The sequence below is a fragment of the Parasteatoda tepidariorum genome, chromosome 10, assembly GCF_982258835.1.
Source record: "Parasteatoda tepidariorum strain Cologne lab strain chromosome 10, Ptep-v5.0, whole genome shotgun sequence".
NCBI classification, from domain to species: Eukaryota; Metazoa; Arthropoda; class Arachnida; order Araneae; family Theridiidae; genus Parasteatoda; species Parasteatoda tepidariorum.
In genome coordinates, this window is record NC_141764.1 from 101,657,174 (window position 1) to 101,677,868 (window position 20,695).

The window sequence follows — 20,695 nt, forward strand, 5'->3', positions numbered from 1 at the left end:
GTTTATTATTCATTTAGATGCTAATGGTTTTTAAAGTAAAGTGCCAGTTGTTTTTTTAAATCACTGGTTGGTGTAATCATTAATATTGCCTACAAACATCTAAGAAAGAAATCGTTTATCTAATGAGAACTTTGAAATTTCGTCACTTTTTTAACGAACTGCTTTAGGACTGAATCTAATCCAAACTACTTGGTCACGCATCTATATTTACTGAAGGTGAAAATTGAACTTTTGAGTCCAGAGAGTTTGTTTTACATTTGTTGATGTTGCTTTTGAGTGAATCAATCTAGCTTAACTGATATTTATAATAGCATAGGTAGCGTATAAGAAAATTGAAATATCTTGTATTTCAAGAGTTTACTTTTTAATCTAGATATTTATTTGTGATACATTCAGTACATAAAAACATCATGTCGTCAAGATTCTTTTAATAGTGATTCTTTTATAGAAAGAGTACTTTGCTGTAGACATGGTAGATGGACACATCCACTTGGCGTACGATCTAGGAAGTGGACCTCTTTCCATTACATCAGAAGAGACATATAATGATGGAAAATGGCACTCCCTTGATGCCTCCCGCTTTGATAAAAATGCTGTTCTCAAAGTAATTATTTAATACACCCCAAATAAGATTTGAAGTGATATAACTGTTGAAAAGAACTTCATTTTATTTCAAACTTTGGTATTGTTTAAAATATAATAAATCAAAAATGTTTTTCTTTGTTCATAAGTTAAATGGAGCTAATTGACATTTTTACATGAAATTCTAGAATCATATTTGTTGAACTTTAGCAATTTATTTTGCGACCCGTCACTTAAAAGGTGGTCCTATATTTTTTTTATAGAGATTTTTTTTTTGCCTTTATATTTGATCCTAGAACTGCAGAAATTAAATTTGCCATGGTTTTTCATTTATTTTCCTCATTGAATATATAAAACTGAGACATCCATAACAAACCAAAATCAAGAGTTACAAGAGAATAAGAAATAACTTATACCTCAATGGTGGGGAGCAGTTTGGCCAAGATTAGACTGGAATGCATCTAAACAAGTTAGCTTTGGCTTGTTAATATTTAAATTAGGAAAAAAATGTTTAAATTTAAACTAGTGGTGTAAATGAGTTTTTTAAATAAAAGATAATAATATATGAATATTTTTTTTCTTCTTCAAATGCACTGCAGCCTAATACAGGGCAAGGCTGCCTCGATTATTTTCTTTCAATAAATCCAATTAGGTGAGAATGGAATGATGAGGGGCGAGGGAATAATTCTCTGATTAAAGTTTTGATCTTATAATATATTTTTTTTAAACATAATTCTGAATGTTGTTCTTGTACTCATAGTAGTATATATTTTCATTAAAAAGAAGGAATCTTAAATATGTAAATGAAGTGGAAGGCAGTTACAGTGTTATATTTATGTACAAAAAAGCGTAAGAAATATTCTAGTGTAAAATTTTTCTTTTCCTCTATTGTATAAATAATACATAGCTCTTTTTACACGTTATTAGAAGTGTATTTTATTTCTGTTTTTTATTTTAAAAACAAAATCTGTTGTTGGTTTAGGTAGATGAAGTTGAAGTAGGGAAAGGATCATCTCCAGGCAATGAGAACACTCTCTCCTTCACTAATCAGATGTTCATCGGAGGATACCCACGCAGCACCCATTCTTACCCGTAAGTGATGCTGACAAAAGAAATTTTGGAAGTTCAATTTCTTCCAATAAATATTTTTTTTACATTATTATTATTACGCTTCTGTGAAATGCCTGGTTATCATATTTTGATTTTGTTTCTTAATTATTAATTTATGAATTCCTTTTTAATGACGGATCATCCTCAGGGATGTTTCCCAGACCGTCGCCAATAGCCCATTGTGCAGCTCTAGTGCGACGTAAATGAATTACAACAACATTTTTTAATGAATATTCCTGAAATATGTGTTGTGGAACTGCTTTAGTGGAAACTAATCTGAGCTACCAGAAATGTTTCATTTATGGATGAACGTCCAGTGGCTGAGTGGTAGCACTTCGCCTAGGTACTAGTTTTTATCTTCAGGCCAGGTATGGCTGACTCCACCTTTCATCCCTTCAGCGGTTTGATAAAATGAGTACCAAACATGCTTAGTGACTAAACACTAACGTTATACTTGTTTGGCTGGCCACCCAACCGGAACAACTGCTCCTGTACTCCAGGGCACCAAGAACACTGAGATGGCCACAGTATGCCTTGACACTCCTTGGTTTTATTCTTTAGTTCAAACTTCTATTTTGTTTTATTTTATGTGCAGAAAACCGGGTTTTCCACTTCTAATTTCATGTGCTTGACAAAGAAAATTTTGAACCAATTTCAGGTTCCATTAGTAATCAGAAATCAGTTTAAAAATGAATGATAATGTTGAAAGTCCAAGATGTTCTCTCTCAGTACCAATAATACAGTAAATGTTTTCTTGGCAATGCTGACCTTAAAATACTTTCCTATTCCAAAAATAGATTACAATTTACATAAATAATACTTGGTATGTCCTCCTAATAAAATTCTTATTTCTGGAGCAAAAAGGTTCAAAGAATAAATGAGTATTGATAGTAGAATGTATGTGTTTCAGTGGAGTGAGCAGTACTGGATTTGAAGGGTGTATCATGGATCTGCAGATTGGTGCCACAAATATAAACCTCAATCAAAATGAAGAAGCTCTGGGAGTTGTGAATGGATGCCCTGTCACGGTATTTTTCTTCCCTTCTTTTAATTACCAAATTGTTGGTTCAATTCAAATATTTATTAAATTATCTATACACATACTAAAACAAAATGTTTGAGCCATATGTAGGGTCGTAATTAAAAATTAACACTTACAAACAGCTAAAGCATGAAGGTATATAGCCTGATTTTGAAATTTTTATTCCATTTTTTTTTTTAATTTTGAAGCATGGACTTAATTGAGATCACAGTGTTCTTTTATTTTAGGGGAGGGGGGTATAGACCTTAGGGCATAGTTATTTTATATAATAGTTACTGATAAATTTGAGATTCTAATCGTGTTAGAGACTTCTTTGAATATTTTTTTTAAATTACATATTATTTATTGCATTAAAAATATATAAATTTAAAACTATGTAAGTCATGATGTATCTCAAAATAAAATGTGAATAGAATTTTTTATAAGTTTGCTTTTTAAGAAGAAAAGTTAAAATTTATTATAATTTTTTTTTAAGGGGAGTCGTTAGGACGACTATCAATAATGCTAAAACTGACCTTTTTCAATGCACCTTTTCTGGGAAATTATTTGTGATATCGCTTTGAAATGTTTTAAGATTATTTGAGATTATATCAGTTGTATACTGTGATAATGTTTTAGTGTAAACAAGTGAAAGATTTTTGGATGAAACTTTTTGAAAAATTAAAAGTTCTCTGTACATAATTTTTTTAAAACTTTCTTGACAAAGAAATGTATCAACACTTATCACAATGTAAACATGTATACATAAATATTCTGTCAAAAAAAAAGGAAAAAAACTGAAGCAATATCTTGTTTAGATGCTGAGAAAATGTATATTAAAAAAGGTCAGTTTTAGCATTATTGATATATTCCCTACAGACTATGCACAATATTTCTCCACAAAGTTGTCTAAAAAGAGTGAATGATTTATATCCTTCCAATTTGCACGTAAAATATGTTATGCCATTTTTTTTTTAAATTTATTGTTAATTTAGAGAGAATTTGTGCATAATACTATTCAATCCCCACTTTTTCTGTAGATTATTTTAGTAAATCCCAAAGTGGGCAGAATTTTCATAATCTTTTTTGCACTTTGTCTGTATAATTATCCTAGGAAGCCTGTTATTTTTAGTTTCAACTAAAATACTAATGCCAGAATTCTGAGCAAAAGACAGCAGAGAAAATGTAGAATGATGAAGTTGTGAACTTGGACCATTAAAATAATTTTCCTATAGAGAATTGAGGACAGATCTATTAATTTTATATTTAATCAGACCCATTGAATGGGTTTTAAATGTATATGTTTTTGACTTTGGTATTTAATTTAATATTACATAAATTTTTTTATACATCAAAATCTTCTCCATCTGTAAGTGACTTCTTAGATAGTTCAAATATGTTTTTATTTAGACATAACAAAATAGAACAAAGTTGGAAGGTAATAAGGAAATATTCTTAATTGAAAAGAATATTTACCACTGAATATGCATCCTTTTTTTAGATTGCAAGAACAGTTTCTTTCTCAAATGATTCATCTTCTGGTTACATAGCCATGCCACCTGTCCAACTTGGAAATCTTGCCCAACTGACCTTCAAGTTCAAAACGACAGAAGAGAACGGATTGATATTCTATGCGTCTAATGAAGCTCAAGACAGTTACCTCTCTATCAGCCTCAGGAATGGTGCTATTTTCATGACAAGTGTCCCCGGTGGTGAGATCAAGACAAACACCAAATACAATGACAGAGAATGGCATTACGTGTCCGCGACAAAAGCATTGCGGCAAATGAGACTAGACATTGATGACATTCACTCAGTTGAAATAGAACTGAGCGAAGATGCGTCTGTGGTCACTACAACACCACTCTACTTTGCTGGCACGCCAAACGGCATCGTAGGGGTACCCGCTTTTGTGGGCTGCATTGGAGACACAACTGTTAACAATAAATTCCAAAATTTTGCAGATGCCATCGAAATGAGTGAGGGTGCTTCTCTCGCTAGCTGTCCACTGGGCGATCCTGAGGAGGAAGCCTCAAGGTTTACTACTGAAGATCATCATGAAGAAACAGCAAGTAAGATTTCAATATAGATCAGTCTAGCTGCTGAATATATCATTGAAAAAAAGATTTTTTTTAAAACAATTTTCTTTTTCTTTTGTATGTAAACTGAAATTAACTAACAGAGAAAAAAACAGGGCTGCCAAGTGTCAGGGAGAACAGGAAAACCCTGGAATTGTCCGGGAATTTTATTTTAACTCTGAAAAGCAGGGTATAGTCAGAGAAAATTGCAATTTCTTACAAAAAACCTAAAAATTTTCTATATCATACCTAGAAAATAACCAGTCTTAGAATTGTCAGTAACACTAATCAGTTATCCAGATTCAAGTTAAATAGTTTTAACATGTATTACAATTATTTTATAAAATTCAGCCTGCTAGTAAAACTTTTCCATTCTCATTCTATTATACACAGTCCAGTCATATTAATGTAACCACCTGTCAGAAGCCAGAATTACCACCTTTGGCAGAGCGGACTGCTGCGAGACGTGCAGGAAGAGAGTCAATTAGGTTTCTCAAGGTGTTCACTGGGATGTTGAGCCATGCCGACTCCAGTGCCATGGCCAGCTGCGATAGATGACGCGGTTGAGGATCCATGGCGCGAACAACCCGATCGAGGTGGTCCCACAGATTCTCGATTGGGTTTAAATCCGGCGAGTTTGCTTTCAGACGTTTCACGCCGTATACGCCAACAACCATCTGTCCGATGGAACATAAAACGTGATTCATCGGAAAAAGCAAACTGTTGCCACTCTGTGGACGTCCAGTTGTGGTACTGGCTTGCAAATATGCGCAGCAACGTTAGCTGAACAGTTGTTGAGGATACACTCTTAATAGCCCCTTGGTTCATCTCGGCGGTCAGTTGCTCAACAGTTGCACGTCTATTCGTCTGAACGCATCTCCGTAGCCTTCGTTCGCCTCTGTCATCTATGGCTCGTGGTGCACCACATGTTCCCCACCGCTTGTTTTGTATAGTGGCATTTTGCCATGCACGGTATACTTTTGCAACGGCGGCGCGCAAACAGTTCACAAAATCAGCCGTTACCGAAATGCTTCCACCCTTGGCCCAAAAGCCAATAATCATGCCCTTTTGGACGTCAGATAAATCGCTACGTTTCTGCATTACGCCAACGATCGAAATGCTTTCCGATGCCCTAGGACATCCTATATATACACTCCACTGGAATGTGCTGCCACCTGCCTTCTGTGATTAATTATTTAACGTTGTTTAACATTTAACACAATTGACATTTAACACAAAAGTAGGTTGTGGTCACATTAATGTGACTGGACTGTGTATATCTTTACTCACAAAATCTGATATTTGACATAACAAATTTAAAAAAAATCTAAGTTTTCTGATGAAAAATTGCACGGTATAGATAAAATATGGTTTGTATTTCAACTGAAATTTACCTGGAAAAGTCAGTGAATTTTTTTTTCTAAAATTAATTGGAAGCCCTGAAAAAAGTTTGCTCGTAAATATATGGCATTAATCAGGGGATTTCTTTCTTATTGAAATCACTATCCATTTTGATGCAGTGTTCTTCCTAAGCGTTTTTTTTTTTTTTTTTTAAGGGTGGCCCACCCTGCCTGCCCTTTGATGCCAATAAATGTGCCCTTTTTCTATTAACATTTCATTTTGAGAAAAATTTATTCTCTGATTAAATAACAATTACACCCTGGTAAAATTAACTGTGTTTATTGGTTTAATTCTGATTACTAGTTAGAGTTCTATAATGATCTTTTTACGGAGGATATTTGTACATCTTTTGAGTGGTTTTAAATTTTAAGGCTATTTTTTAAGCTAATACCTTTATTTATTTATTTTTTAAGAAAATGCACCTTTAAATGTTTATTTTGTCATAATTTTCAGTTTAAATTATAGAAAAAAAAGCTTTCAAGTTATTTATAAACTAATTATTTTTTTAGTTTAACTTTTTTTGAAAAAAATATGCACTGAGATTGCCTTTTATCATGCCTTTAATTATTTTTATAAACTACAAATTGTTTTCTTATTTTGGTAATGCAAGAGAATTGTTTTTTGAAATATACACATAAAATAGTATAAGAGAGTTGTTTAAAAATTTTTGAGGATAATATTCAGTTATTACATAATATTATACATTTTGATAAATTTTTGCAGCAATGTTAAGTGAACATTGTAAAAATTCCACTCTTTCAAAATTCAATTCACCTTTCCACCCTTTCAAAAGTTAAAGTGCCCTTTTCAGAGAGGAGCGCCCTGCCTTTATTTGTTCCTAAGGGAGATATAAATTGAATTTTGCTTATCTTATATATAGTAATCATTAACTATAAATTTGAAATGTACTGTAGTTTGTATATCTCAACAAAATTTTCGAAAGTTTTAAATTTGTTTTCATAAGAATATCAGCTATCACAATTTAGCTATTACAAACCTTTTTTTGTTTAGGTTAAATAAAGGGTATATAACTTACAGTTCACTAGCTGTTGAAGTATGGCTTGTGGCAGGACCCAAGTTAGTTTGAAAAAATAATAATAATTATTATTAATAGCTTTTTTAATTTATTTTTTAATATTCCCAATTTTTACAGATTGTGAATTTATAGGTTTTCTTTTTCAATGAATATTGTTATGGATTTTATCATGGTTTAAGAATCCAATTTATAATGATACACAAGTTTCAAGTTTGTGGAATCACTTTTTAACATACTGTATCTATGCGGATTTTATCATAAATCCAAATGAATTTTAAAAAGTTGATCATTCTTTCTATAACTTTCCATACTGTTTTTAAAATTCTGAAATTTTTAATATGATAGTGTTTACAACTCGTGAGTTTCAAATCGTGCAATTAAATAATCACTTTTTGACATGCTTTATTTGTAACAATTCTTGGTAACTTCAAGTTCTTTTTTTTCCACCATTTTTCTACAGATATTGCTATTTCCGCATGGTTTGAAAGTCTTGATATTTTCAATGTAATATTATGTCGGTGGAATTTCGAATATTGCTATAAAATCCGCAAAAAGTTGACAGCTATGGATTTTAGTTTGGTTTTACTCATTTCATTTCTTGAAAAACGATGTTTGATTATGTTGACCAACTAAATCTTGGGCTTTTGGTGGCTCGAGTCTCCTACTTTCACATCCAATCTCAGGACCTCAGACGATTGATATCTTTTCTTAAATTTTCTTTCTGTTTAGAGTACAATTGGGCAAACTCTTGCCAAATTTTAAACCATTCCTTACACTTTTTTCTCCAAATCAGCAATATTGTAGTTAGAATGTAGTATTACGTACATCGTTAATTCCTTTTTACTCGCGTTTTTTTTTTTTTTTTTTTAATTGGTAACGTCTGTTAAATCATTAAAAAAAGGTATTCAATCCATAGTTATATGGATGAAATCTTTTTAAAAGTGATATCTTAATTCATGCTGAGATAGCGAATTTGAGTAATATTTCAATGCTGTTTCTTTTTAGATTGCCTAATTTTTTGATTGATAGTTTTTCTGTGTTAATTGAAATTTCAAGAAAAAATGACATGAGCTAGTTTCTTGATATTCTAGAATCTCAATTTTGTATTACAGCGTGAAAATATTTCAAAATATTTTTTCGATACGGAATGGTATAAAGTTAGCAGTTAGGAAAAGTAATGCTGACAGTGTGTGAACCAAGTTTATGCTGATGGTATTGACCATTCCTCCAAAGAACAGATTCAATTCTGTCCTTTATCTAAATATACTTTTGAGAATTAGTTGACCATGAATGAATGCAAGTCAAAATAAATATAGTTTGCAGAATAATTTTCAAAAAACATTTTTAAATTATGCTAAATCAGTTACTCAATCTGTTTTAATGTAATAGATTAATGTTTTAGTGTTAAAAAAAATACCTAAATAAGTTTGAGTTTCAAAATGTGTAGATTTATATTTTTTTATCATTTCGCTTATTACACCTTTGTCTCAAAAAGTCTGTTTTCCAAATTAGGTTCCACATCTGCTCCTGTTGAGGAAGAGGAGGAGGAGCCAGTTTACTTTGGTTCCTGCTCTCTTCCCCTTTATCCAAGGCGAGATAAGAGTGTGAAATCTGGAGATGGCATTCGATTTGGAAACACTGTGAACAGCCGAGAAGAACTCTCCAAGCCCAATTCTTTTATGGACACAATACAGGACGATAGCACATTTGCCTTAGAGTTCCGCACCAATCTGCAAACGGGAATTATGTTTTACGTTTCTGATACAAAACATATAGATTATGTAGCTCTCCTTCTTCAGAATGGAAAGGTATGAATTCATTATACGCAAAAGATGTATTGTCTGTTTTTATTGCTTTAAATTAATAATAATAGTTTCTTAATTAAATTCTAATAATGATAATGTATTAGTAGTGCCCTAATTTGATAAAGATAATAAAAAAATTTATTGTAATGTTTTATACATATGATATGTCTGTTGTTGTACTTTAAAAAAGGGCGTTATTCGCGTTGTTTCAGTTTTTTATAGGAGACACAAGCTATACCTTATCTTCATTTGGATGAACTCTTTACTTCATCAAATAGTTAATTTAACAGAAAGTTAAATTAGTTTTATTCAAAATCACGTTTACGTACAACTTCTTGTATGTAATCAACCCATAGAACTAGGTGGAGAATTTTGCGCATTTATATAACTTATTGTAAAAGTAATGTTGTGTAAAGAGAGACATAACTGCTCTAGTATGACATTTGTAAATTATTATCATAGTAACAATATAATTTTACTAGGAGGCTCCACCCCCTGCTCGCTAACGCTCGCCAACCCCCAAGAATTGCTACGCAATCCTATGCCGTGAACCATGGCTCGCTGCGCTCGCTCGCCAATGAACAGGGATGAGATTTATCCACTTTTTAGCGGATTTCCGCCTTTTTCGCTTTTGTTTCTCGAATTTCAGACTTTTTATTAAAAATTCAGATTCTCTAAAAGTTTCAGTTTTTTTTAATTAATATTCCGGTTTCTTCTGAAAATTCAGCCATTGAAATAATATAATTATGTTTATTTCCTCCGATTTGATATATAGATATCATATATCGAAAGATGTATAGAAAATTCAAACTTCGTAGCTGTCAACCCTTTCGCATATCTACTTAATTTAACTTCTAGAAGCAGAAGGAAAGATTTTCCTCATTTTTACCCGTCCGCTAGATAGCTCGTATTTTCGTAATTCAGGCGTCGCTGCATTTTAATATCAAACATTGATTTTCGTGTTTACCTGATTTAAAAGTTGCGCATTGCGATTCCTATTCTCGCGATTTCAATATCGTTCTTTAGCGTAACTACCACTGCAAAATTACAACTACAATTCACTAGTATATAAGACATGTTAACTCGACTCTATGTCGGGGTACCTTTTCATAGATGACGGTTGACATGGTCTGTAACTACTCTCCCCACATTGGTGACCTTCGGACGTGATGTGAACACGCCTACCTTGGCAGTAACGCCCACTTCGATATGAACACGCCTACCTAGACAGTAACGCCTACTTCGATGGATGATCCACATTAAACAGTTGACTTGCTACTTGTGACAGCGACATTATCCACCTCCTCGCACTGTTGCTACTCAGTCTCGATCACGTACAACGTCGGCTTGCAAACTTGTGATTACTCGACTGCTAACGGCAACAGAGGAGCGACTATGACCGTGAAGTTAATACACCTCTCACATTCAGCACTAAAAAAAATACGGTGATCTTAATACAGCTCTCCCGGCTTCTCACAAAACAGCAATGAATCAACTAGTGGTATTCGTTCATCGAATTCTATCACAGATATAATTCTAGTGGGGGAGTACTGTAGCGTATCTACCACTACAAAATTACAACTACAATTCACTAGTATATAAGACATGTTAACTCGACTCTATGTCGGGGTACCTTTTCATAGATGACGGTTGACATGGTCTGTAACTACTCTCCCCACAGTTCATTGCAATTCTTCTTTACGAGATTTAAGAATCCAGTATCGCGATTTGAATACAGGCGTTTTTAAAATTCTATGTAACGATTTCGTATTCATGCGAGTTTATCCAATGTCGTGATTCGTTTTTGCAGTTGTAATATCCAACTTCTATTTTCGTATTTACGCTTAATTTAAAATTTAGGCTTTGGATACGTATTAGCGCCATTTAGAAATTATGTATCGTAATTCGTATTCACGCGATCTGAAAGTTACGAATCATGATTTGAATTTTCAAATTTTTTAAATTTAATATCGAGTTTCATTCACTTATTTCAATATCGTCATTTATATTCACACGATTTTAAAATCCGTTATTGCGCGATTCTTGTAAAAAGCAAGTTTTTTTTTTTTTTTTTTTGAATTAGTTACTATAAAAGTGGCAGTTTTTCTATCGGCGATTATTGCTATATATAGGCATTAGAACATCAGCAAAACTGGATGAGAATATGTTACTGATATTTTTGCTATAAATCACGTAAGATGTACTCGTGTGAAAATTCAGCTTTTTTGCCTTTTGACCAATCTCATCCCTGACAGGGATGAGATTTTTCCGCTTTTTAGCTGATTTCCGCTTTTTTCACTTTTTATCTCTTACATTTCAGCTTTTTTATCAAAAATTCAGATTTTCTAAAAATTTCATTTTTTTTTATAAGTATTCCGCTTTTTCAGAAAATTCACCGATTTTCAAAGAGAAGCAGAAAATTCAAACTACATAGCTACCAATCCTTTCTCATTTTTACTTATTTTACCGATAAACCTTCCAAAGAATTTTCTAACAATTTGGTCATTTTACCCTATTTTCCTAAAATAAGTCGGCAAGTTGCTAATATCCTAAAGAAGTTTGATTTTAATATTATTTTCAGTTCCATTAATAAGATGAAATTTTCTAATCTCAAACAGCCCATTGACAGTCAAAATAACTGGCGTATATACCCAAATTAATTGCCAATGCGGCCTTTTATATATTGGCCAAACTAAGCGTGCCTTAAAGTGTTGTGTCAAGGAACATGAAGCTTATGTCAAAAAACAAGAATTTAAACGCTCATCTATTGCCCAACATTGTTGGGACTCTAATCATAATTTTAATTTTTCCTCTTCTAAAGTCATTCAAAATTGTTCTTCAATATTTGATTTAGATTTTTACGAGTCTTATCATATTTTCAAAAATTCCAAACTGTTAGTCAATGACCTATCCAGTGTTCGTTATATTTCTCCTGTTTGGAAATCTATGATTAAACCTAACTACCCCCCCCTTTTGTTCCTTGCTTCCTATTCGTCGTCATCCATTCACCCTTCCCTCCTATTGGCCGTTGCTCTAAACCCTCTTGTGACGTCATCTTTCTTTATATATTTACCCTGATCTCTTATTTCTTTCTGTTGCACTGATGAAGGTTGCCCTTTGAGCATCCGAAACAGCTGTCTGCAATTTATATATTTTTTGTGCTCTTAAACGTTGTTTTACCTTACTTTGTCTCATTAATATTATGAATCAAAATGTTCATATCAGTATTTCAGTTTTTTGGTTACATTTCAGTCAGTAAATGGGCCAACGCATTTTTTTTCACTACAAGTTTGACAGTTAATAATTCTCAGACTGATAATGGAATTGTAAAATTTTTCATTCTATTAAACCATTCTTCTCGTCATTCATTCATAAAACCATTCAACTCATCCATTCTTCTGCATTTGTCTGTACACCAACGTAACTTAAAGTTTCTCAAATATTTTATACAGCAGAATAAATTATAACGTGAAGCAAAATAAGAATAAATTTAAAAAAAGAGCACTTCAATTTGCAATAACTTTCAAACAAATTAGAAATTTGAGAAACTGTGTTAAGAAGTTCATATACAAATATGCCCCTTTCAGTATGCCAAATTTGAACTGTGTAGCTGGTATTTTTTCTGACAAGTTCATAATTCTCCAATATTTAATTTTTGTTTATTCTAATGTAATTCTTGTACACGCCTTAGTCATTTCAAGTTTCAAAGATTTATAGCTTTGCGTTGCAAAAGAAAATGAACGTTCATTTGAACACCCAAGACAGCCATTGTTTAATATAAAGAGAAAGATGTTTGTCTAAAGATGCCAACCTCAGTGGCTTTATAATTACCGAAATTGGCTGTTGGAGTTTGGTGCCTAGAAGCAATATCAATAAGCTAAAACGTTATTTGAAACTAGGTATCAATACTAAAAAATATCCAGTAGTATCGATACTTTGTTTCGATAATATTGCGCTTTGTTTCGAGGGTATTAAATAGCATCGATACTTTAGGTCTCCAGTATGTAACATGTTTTTCCTTTGATATTTTTCTTGCACTTAGTATCAATACTGTGTCATACTGGTGGATCATAAGACACTGTTACTTTTTTTTTTTTTGTTAAAAATTCTTGTTTTTTTTTTTTTTTCAGATTGTTTATGTTTTCAACTGTGGTTCTGGGAGTTCAATGGTCTCTTCTCAAAAGACGTACAACGATGGTACGTGGCACCGCGTGGTGTTCTCACGTCGAGGCAAAGAGGGTAGACTAGTGGTGGATGATGAGGAAGAGGTGAGAGGGGCCTCTCAGGGAACTGCAAGTTCCATGAATGTTAAATCCCCTTTCTATGTGGGTGGACTCTCAGAAGAAGTTGCGAGAGAAGCAAAGAACAATGTTAAAGTAATTTCCTCTTTTTTCTACTGAACTGACAGTTAATCAGACACGAGATTCTCCTAACTTTCGAATGCCAAATTTGCCAGAGATAAAGTTAAAAAAAAGAAAATGCAATGTTGAACGTCTATTTTTTATATCTCTGCATTATTTTATTGTTTTACTTTATTATTATTTTATTCTTTTTAATTATAATTTATGTATAAAACTTAAAAGATTGTTGGGTTCTTAATGCACACATACAGTAAAATAAAAGCTTAAAATAATTACTTAAATAATTTAAATGTTTTATTTTAATGCAAATTAACTTCACACGCTTTATTTATTTCTGATTTGACTAGATAGTTATTTTCAGACGTTTTGTTCTGATCTCACTCTCATGGCTTGTTAATAAAAGTGTAGGTAAAAAATGAACTACCCATATGGTTCTCAGGAATTGGCTAAAACTTTAAATAATTGAGTACAGAAAATCTTGAATTTTTTTTATTATCCGAAATAATTGCCCTGCCATATTAAAAACGTGACAAATAAGTGTATCTTTTAATGCATGTCATAAAATGGTCATTATTAAAAATAAATAAATATTAGCTGTAAAAAATATGAACAAAACAAAACTGAATATTCAACGTAGAAAAAAAACAAATTCTACAAAATATTAATTATTTCTCTCATTTTTTTTTCACATACTCAAAATAACAATACAGTTTGAATGAATATATAAAAAATAATTTTAACTTAATGGTTCTTTTGACGACATGACCAAACAAATTGGTAATTACCTTAAAAAGTTAAAATCAGTTTATGCACTTATCTGTTGTTAAATAAGTAATTTTAATGAATTTTTGTTTGCCAGTTTTATTTTAAATTTCTTTAAACCTTTGTAAAACGAACTCTATTACAATTGGAATTAAGATTTACTTTAGTATGACTTAAGAACTAACATATTTGGACTGTCCTTGAATTTCCAACCTGTATGAAATTTGAATGTTGATTACAAAAATCTAAAAAAATTAAGAAAAGATAAAGTACAAATCTGCATCAACTCTTAAAAAATAAATTTATTTTTGAGTTCAGTGAGTTCTAAGCTGGTACTATTTTTTTCTCTTTTGCTTCTTTTTTTTTGTGAATTAAAGGAATAGACATTTTGGTAACTGTTTCCAAACAGTGAAGGCTGAAACAATAATAGACATATTTTATATTCCAAGAAATTTAACATTATTTTATATTTATATGCAAAAAATTTAACATTAGAGGTTTAAGAAAAATTGTAAAACCACCAAAAAAAATTTTGCACTTAGTAGTGAAACTATTGATAAGTTAATAAAGAATATTTAGTCTTTAACAGCAATTATTATTTTTTTAAATAAATATTGTTTTCAAGCTGAACGTCATAGTAAAGCTGCAATAGTTCATAAACCACACCATGAAAATTCGCTAACTGCAGAATAAAACTTGATGTTTGAAATTTCTTGTTAATATTTTTTTTATTCTAGTTAATTTAATTTTAATGAAAACTAAATTATTTAATGATATTTGCTTCAGCTGAAAATTCCAGATACCAAACATTCTGCTTTTTTTAATGCATTTTTTAAAATTTTGATCAATTTAGAAAATTAGAGCATTTGAAGTTTTCTGTCTGTTGAATTCTATATAATGCAGTTTTTATTTATAATACATATTCAAATTTTCATTTAAAACCAATATGTTATCATGAAATTTAACCTTGGAGTTTTAACTATTATCATACATAGTGTGTTAATTATTTGCAGGGTATTACACTTTCCTTCCCAGGATGCATTCGTAATGTGGAAGCACAGGGAGAAATGTTACAGGCAGCCAGCACTCTCTCCCAAAATGTCACAGCTTGTTCCGACAAGGTAGAGGAAGGTGCTTATTTCTCTGCCCACGGAGGACACTTGATTCTCTGTAAGAATTTTTCTTTTTATCATTATAAAAATCCTTCATTAATAACTGACAATTTTTCGAATAATCTCAATATTCAATCGTAACTTTTACATTTATTTCTTTAAATAAGTTTATTATGTTTTTTTTTTTATTAATTAACCTTCCACATTTAAGCATTATGAAATACCGAATAATAATCATGTTAAATCTCTTTCAATACTCTTCAATCTTTTTTGAGAAGTACCATGCCAAAAATAATATCCCTCTGTCGAAATGTTTTTTTTTAAAAAAATTAACGTTTTGACGATTTGATTTTCAGTTGACAAATATCGTGTTGGCCAAAGAGTTTCCATCACCTTGGACATCAAGCCGAGGAACTTGTCAGGTATCTTGATGGCTGTGCATGGCAAAGTGGATTATCTCATTCTTCAAATGGTAGATGGAAGGGTTGAAATCAGTGTTGATAACGGTGCTGGGCCCATAACAAGCTCTTTCATTCCTACTGATGAACACTATTTATGTGATGGAGAATGGCATACAGTTCAAGGTGAGTATCACTTTGTGGCTTTAATATCTAACTTTAAATTGATCTGTTTATGGGCGATCTTCTGTAAATGTGTGTAACCAAGCACTACTACTCAATACACCCATTATACTGTGCAACAAATTTAAAGTTTTCTTTTGTCCATTAGAGAAAACTATTTTTATGGGAGAAAATTAGCAATGAATTTCCTGATATCTTGCTGCCTATTGTGTCTAATGCTGCGGGTCCCTTTTTTTCTCTCCTTGCTATAGAAACCTAAATGATCGATTTTCATTTCGCGGAACCCCGAATTCATAAATAAAATTTATCAATGATTAAGAAGGAATCAATGCTTGCCTGCAACCTAAGATGGAAAATTGCTTATCCAGTTATAAAATGTGTCTTTACTTTGCAATGTCAATTAAAGTCAGAGCTATATTTATTATTGAGTTTATTAAGATAACTTTTGTTTGTCAGACATTAATCCAAATGTGCTCCTTCTCAAAAGTTGTAATATTATCTGACTCAAAGGCTGCACTTCAAGCAATTAATACTCCCAGACGCTCTCGAACTTTAACCATCGAAAATTGCTCAAATCTCCTCAAATGGTTTGCCAGTAATAACAAGATAATGGCTCTCCAGTTGACTCCGGCCCACTGTGGAATCCAGGGAAATGAGGCGGCCGATCTCCTGGCAAAAACGGGGGTCTCTGTCCTACAGAGATCTAATTCCAGACTCCCTTTCTATAATATCAAAAGTCTCATAAAGAGCATCTTCAGGGCCTCTTTTCACGAGGAACTCAAAAATCATAATTCCTATAAACCATGACTCAAACAGATTCTCAATGTCCCTCACTGGCCTATAATGAAATCTGTCGCCATGTTTCGTCTAATAACTGGCCACGATTGCCTGAAAAAACATCTATGTCTCATCAACATGGTTCATGATCCGTTTTGTACATTGTGTGACCTCCTCGAGGTAATAGACTTGTCACCCCTGTATAGATGCCCTGCTCTCCCTCGGAAATCTATTTGGGAACGCTACTGGATTGCTCACTCTTATTTATAGATTTAATGTTGTAATTTTTATGTTCAATTGTCTTTTAATGTGCCATTTGAAATTTTTAAAAAAAAACGTTAATCCAAAGCTTGAAAATTTATTTTCAGTTGTCAAATCGAATAACTTCGTCACTTTGAGCTTAGATGGTATCTTCTCTGATCCTGGTATAGGAGTGGGTGGAGTTTCTGCCACCGATACCAATGACCCCCTCTACATCGGAGGAATCCCTGAATCGTCATTCTCTAAAAGAGGAGTTCTCACGACCGATCACTTCGTCGGTTGCATGAGATATCTTGAACTGGATTCAAAGCCACAGCAGTTTGAACAGTCCAGAGTTGTAGGTCATGTGACAATGAACACATGCCCTACTATATAGTCTTTTTACTTTTATATTCAATAAATATTACTTTCAATTACTGTGTCATTATTGCCACCAGTCCATCTGTTGATTCAAAACTATTAATTGGATAAACAGTGTAAAATTTTATCATAATAGTTGGCATAACAGCCCAGGGTGGGACAAGGTCTTTTGTTTGAGATTGACCTGGTCTGCCAGTTCTTTACCCCAAACATTATTCAACAAAATCGAGTCATTATTGTTTTCACTTACCTCTTATCCGACTAGTGAAAAGTTTTTCAATAATGACTTCTCTACCGAGCCTCTATTTTAGCAATATGAGAAATCCAAGCTGATACTTTAAGTTTTAACACTTTTAATTACAGTATATTCTCGATATCTCGAAGTTGATGGATGCTAAAAATATTTCAATACAGCGAGTTTTTGAGATAAGTTCAGAACTAAATATGTTCTGAAAAGAAGAGAAATATATTCTAAAATATTAATCTAAAAAGTAGAGCTCGAAAAAAAATTCGACATAACAAGGTTTTGAGAAGAAACTCTTTGATGTAGGAATTAAAATTATTAACTGGATATAAAATGCAAGGGAAAAAATATTTTTTTGACATAACGAAGTTTTCGAGAGTATGCTGTATATCAGACTTTTCAAAAATTTTATAATTTTCCGAGTTAAACTGTCTTTACCGTAGGCCATTTTCTCTGATCCCATGAAGGATGATTCTGAGAACTGGGGCAGATTTTGGCATCTTTATAGACTTGCTTTCACATCTGTCTAGAGGCCCCACTTAGACACCAAATTATATTTTTCAAATTCATTTTCATTAATACTTTTAAACCAAAATTTTTTTTCCTCTATTTTATCTAACGTTTGGAATTTTGAAATTCTAAAATATTTTAAAAAATTGGGAAAGATTATGAAGGTTGTATTACAGCGGACTTCATGGAAAAATTATTGCAGCACATTAAAAAAAATATATGAATTCTGCCAATGTCACTACATGCTTTCATTAAATAAACACTAAAACTGCAACACATCTGCAGGTTTCAAGGAACTTAACAGAAAGAACCAGATTAGATTTTAAATCAACTTTTCTCTTTAAAAGAAGTATGTATCACTTAAATCGGAATCATATACACGAATTATTTTTATTATTCTAACTTAATAATAAAAACAAATCTTCCTGAAAAATAGTTTTTTTTAAAGTGGGCAACCTTATCACTGGTATACCTAAAATTCTCTGATTTGCTAACATTTTGATTACTAAAATTTTTATCAGAAATGATGTCGGAAAATTATTTGAACAAATTTTTGTCCAGTAATATTTCCTTAGAAAAAATTTGAGGAAACCTACTTGAAATTATTTTAATTGCTCTGTTTTTCTTCTAACTATACATTTGGGTTGATATAGTGTTACAACCAGAGAGGAATCCAGAGACTGTAATTTGTAAATGATAATCTGACCAACATTTTAGATAACAAATTTTTTTCCAATGAAAATATGTTTTTTGTTTTGGATAAAATAATTTATTAAATACTGAAGCAAAGAAATACTGATTATTAAATACTGAAATAAATATAAAATACACTTTGGAAAAAATGAATGCCTTTTATCACCTACTGAGCTTTCAGAATCCCTAAAAAATAGTACATTTTACACTTTTGAAATATGCTTTTTACATCTTCCTCTATTTTTTCTCTACTTCTTTGGCACTTCTATTTGGCAGAACCTTTTTGTCTGATTTCTTGCATGAATTAAGAATATAATTTATGAATCTGGGCAAGAGTATATGGGGGTATTTTGTGGAAAAATATATATTTCACCAATTGTGCTCTCATTCTCCCTGTACTCAGGGCCCCCCTCTGCTTCACTATTTTAGTAATGAAGAAATGAACTTTATGGAGGTAGTTAAATTTTTCTCCTCATTATACATATATAACAAGAAAATTGACTAGAACGTAAAATAGCTGTATGTCCCCCCTCCCCTATAATGGTCAGACGAATTATCGTTCTGTCCATTGGAGGAGTCATTATGTCTAAAATTTGTCATCCAGCTGCGAAAAATTCATATCCTTGCTGACATTAGGGAGGAATTCGGCTAAATTTTGGCAATTACGATGGCTCACTTAAGCCAATCAAAAGCCTGTATTTTTGTAAACACATTGCATTTTGCTATGTGTAAAAATACATGCTTTTGATTGGCCAAATTTGTCCGTCGTAATAGCGAAAATGTAGCTGAATTCCGCACTAGGATTTGCGAAGTATAGATTTTTTTGTGTTCATACTATAGATTAATGAAGAAGCTAACATAAAGCTGACGGATTTTACACTGTACTGATATTTTGTTTAAAAAAAGTTCATTAAAGGAGAAAATGTAAATAAATTTTCTATTCATTTTGGAGGCCCCTCTGAAGTGGGGGCCCGGGGCTACTGCCCCGTATACCCCTGCGTTTGTCAGGCTCTGCCTGTACTTTGTTTGGAGGTGCGCGAATTGCATGCAATACAATAAATTTTTAAAATACTTTATTACGTCTGGAACCATTCTGACTGTATGCGATACTATTTCTAGGTTATCATTTTTCAAATGAGAGTAGGTAATGAGTTGACACCAAGTTTCTGATATGGAATGGCAACAAAGTTGCAACTTATTTAGTTCAACTCATTTTAGAATTACATTATTTGGCACTTGCTCTTAAGAATCTAATTTAAGAATTTTAACGTTGGTTTCCTCTCTTAACATTTGTTACTATTTTATATTTAAATTTTTTTTTTTTTTTTACTAAAATTTTATTTGAGTATGTATTATTTTTTTAAATAATCAGAGGTGTGTCAAATGGAACAAAAAATTATTTTGCTGCACATGGATTTATTTTTTAAATTGTCCTAAATTTTATGGTTATTTTGTTCAAAATTATTTGTTTCAAATTGGAATGTAGTCTGCCTATGAAATGAGCTCTTCCTGCTGCTATTCAAGCACATTTTAGAGAAGGGAGCTTTTGATAGTTTCCACGCCGACACTGTTAAAATATCTTCTAAATGTTCACCCCTTACCCTAAATTCAGGGATGACAGTAGTCGGAAATCAAAGAATATATATATATCCAAAAATTTGACAAAAAAAGTGTGATTTTTAAACTTGTAAACCATGTGATTATAAATCCCGATATGAGACTTTTAAATCACGTGAATATGAAACTCTACATCGAATTTAAAAAATGCGAAAATACAAATCATGATGCGTAATTTTTAGATCACGTAAATACGAATCACGGCATTACATTTTAAGCTCGCGTGAATACGAATTGCTACATAGGGTTTTAAAAGCGCGTAAATACAAATCGCGATATTGGATTTTTAAATCTCGTAAATCAGAATCGCAATGTACGATATTCAAATCCCCTGAATAAGAATCGCAACGTTCAACTATTAAATCAGGTAAATACGAAAATCGA

The 20,695-nt window shown here is 32.0% G+C and overlaps 1 protein-coding gene across 5 annotated transcripts in view; it reads left to right on the forward strand.

The window, feature by feature from the left end:
• The window catches only part of LanA (laminin subunit alpha), a 136,831-nt gene extending 119,531 nt beyond the window's left edge, over positions 1 to 17,300 (forward strand). For all 5 annotated transcript variants that reach the window (XM_016064242.4, XM_087153522.1, XM_071184348.2 and 2 more), the window contains exons 50-58: positions 449 to 604; positions 1,565 to 1,674; positions 2,603 to 2,720; positions 4,215 to 4,785; positions 8,741 to 9,036; positions 13,164 to 13,409; positions 15,170 to 15,326; positions 15,625 to 15,852; positions 16,995 to 17,300. In XM_016064242.4, coding sequence (XP_015919728.3) covers positions 449 to 604; positions 1,565 to 1,674; positions 2,603 to 2,720; positions 4,215 to 4,785; positions 8,741 to 9,036; positions 13,164 to 13,409; positions 15,170 to 15,326; positions 15,625 to 15,852; positions 16,995 to 17,263 — 2,151 coding nt within the window. In that variant the 3' untranslated portion in view covers positions 17,264 to 17,300. The remainder of the gene's footprint in view (positions 1 to 448; positions 605 to 1,564; positions 1,675 to 2,602; positions 2,721 to 4,214; positions 4,786 to 8,740; positions 9,037 to 13,163; positions 13,410 to 15,169; positions 15,327 to 15,624; positions 15,853 to 16,994) is intronic.
• Positions 17,301 to 20,695: the final 3,395 nt, after the last annotated feature.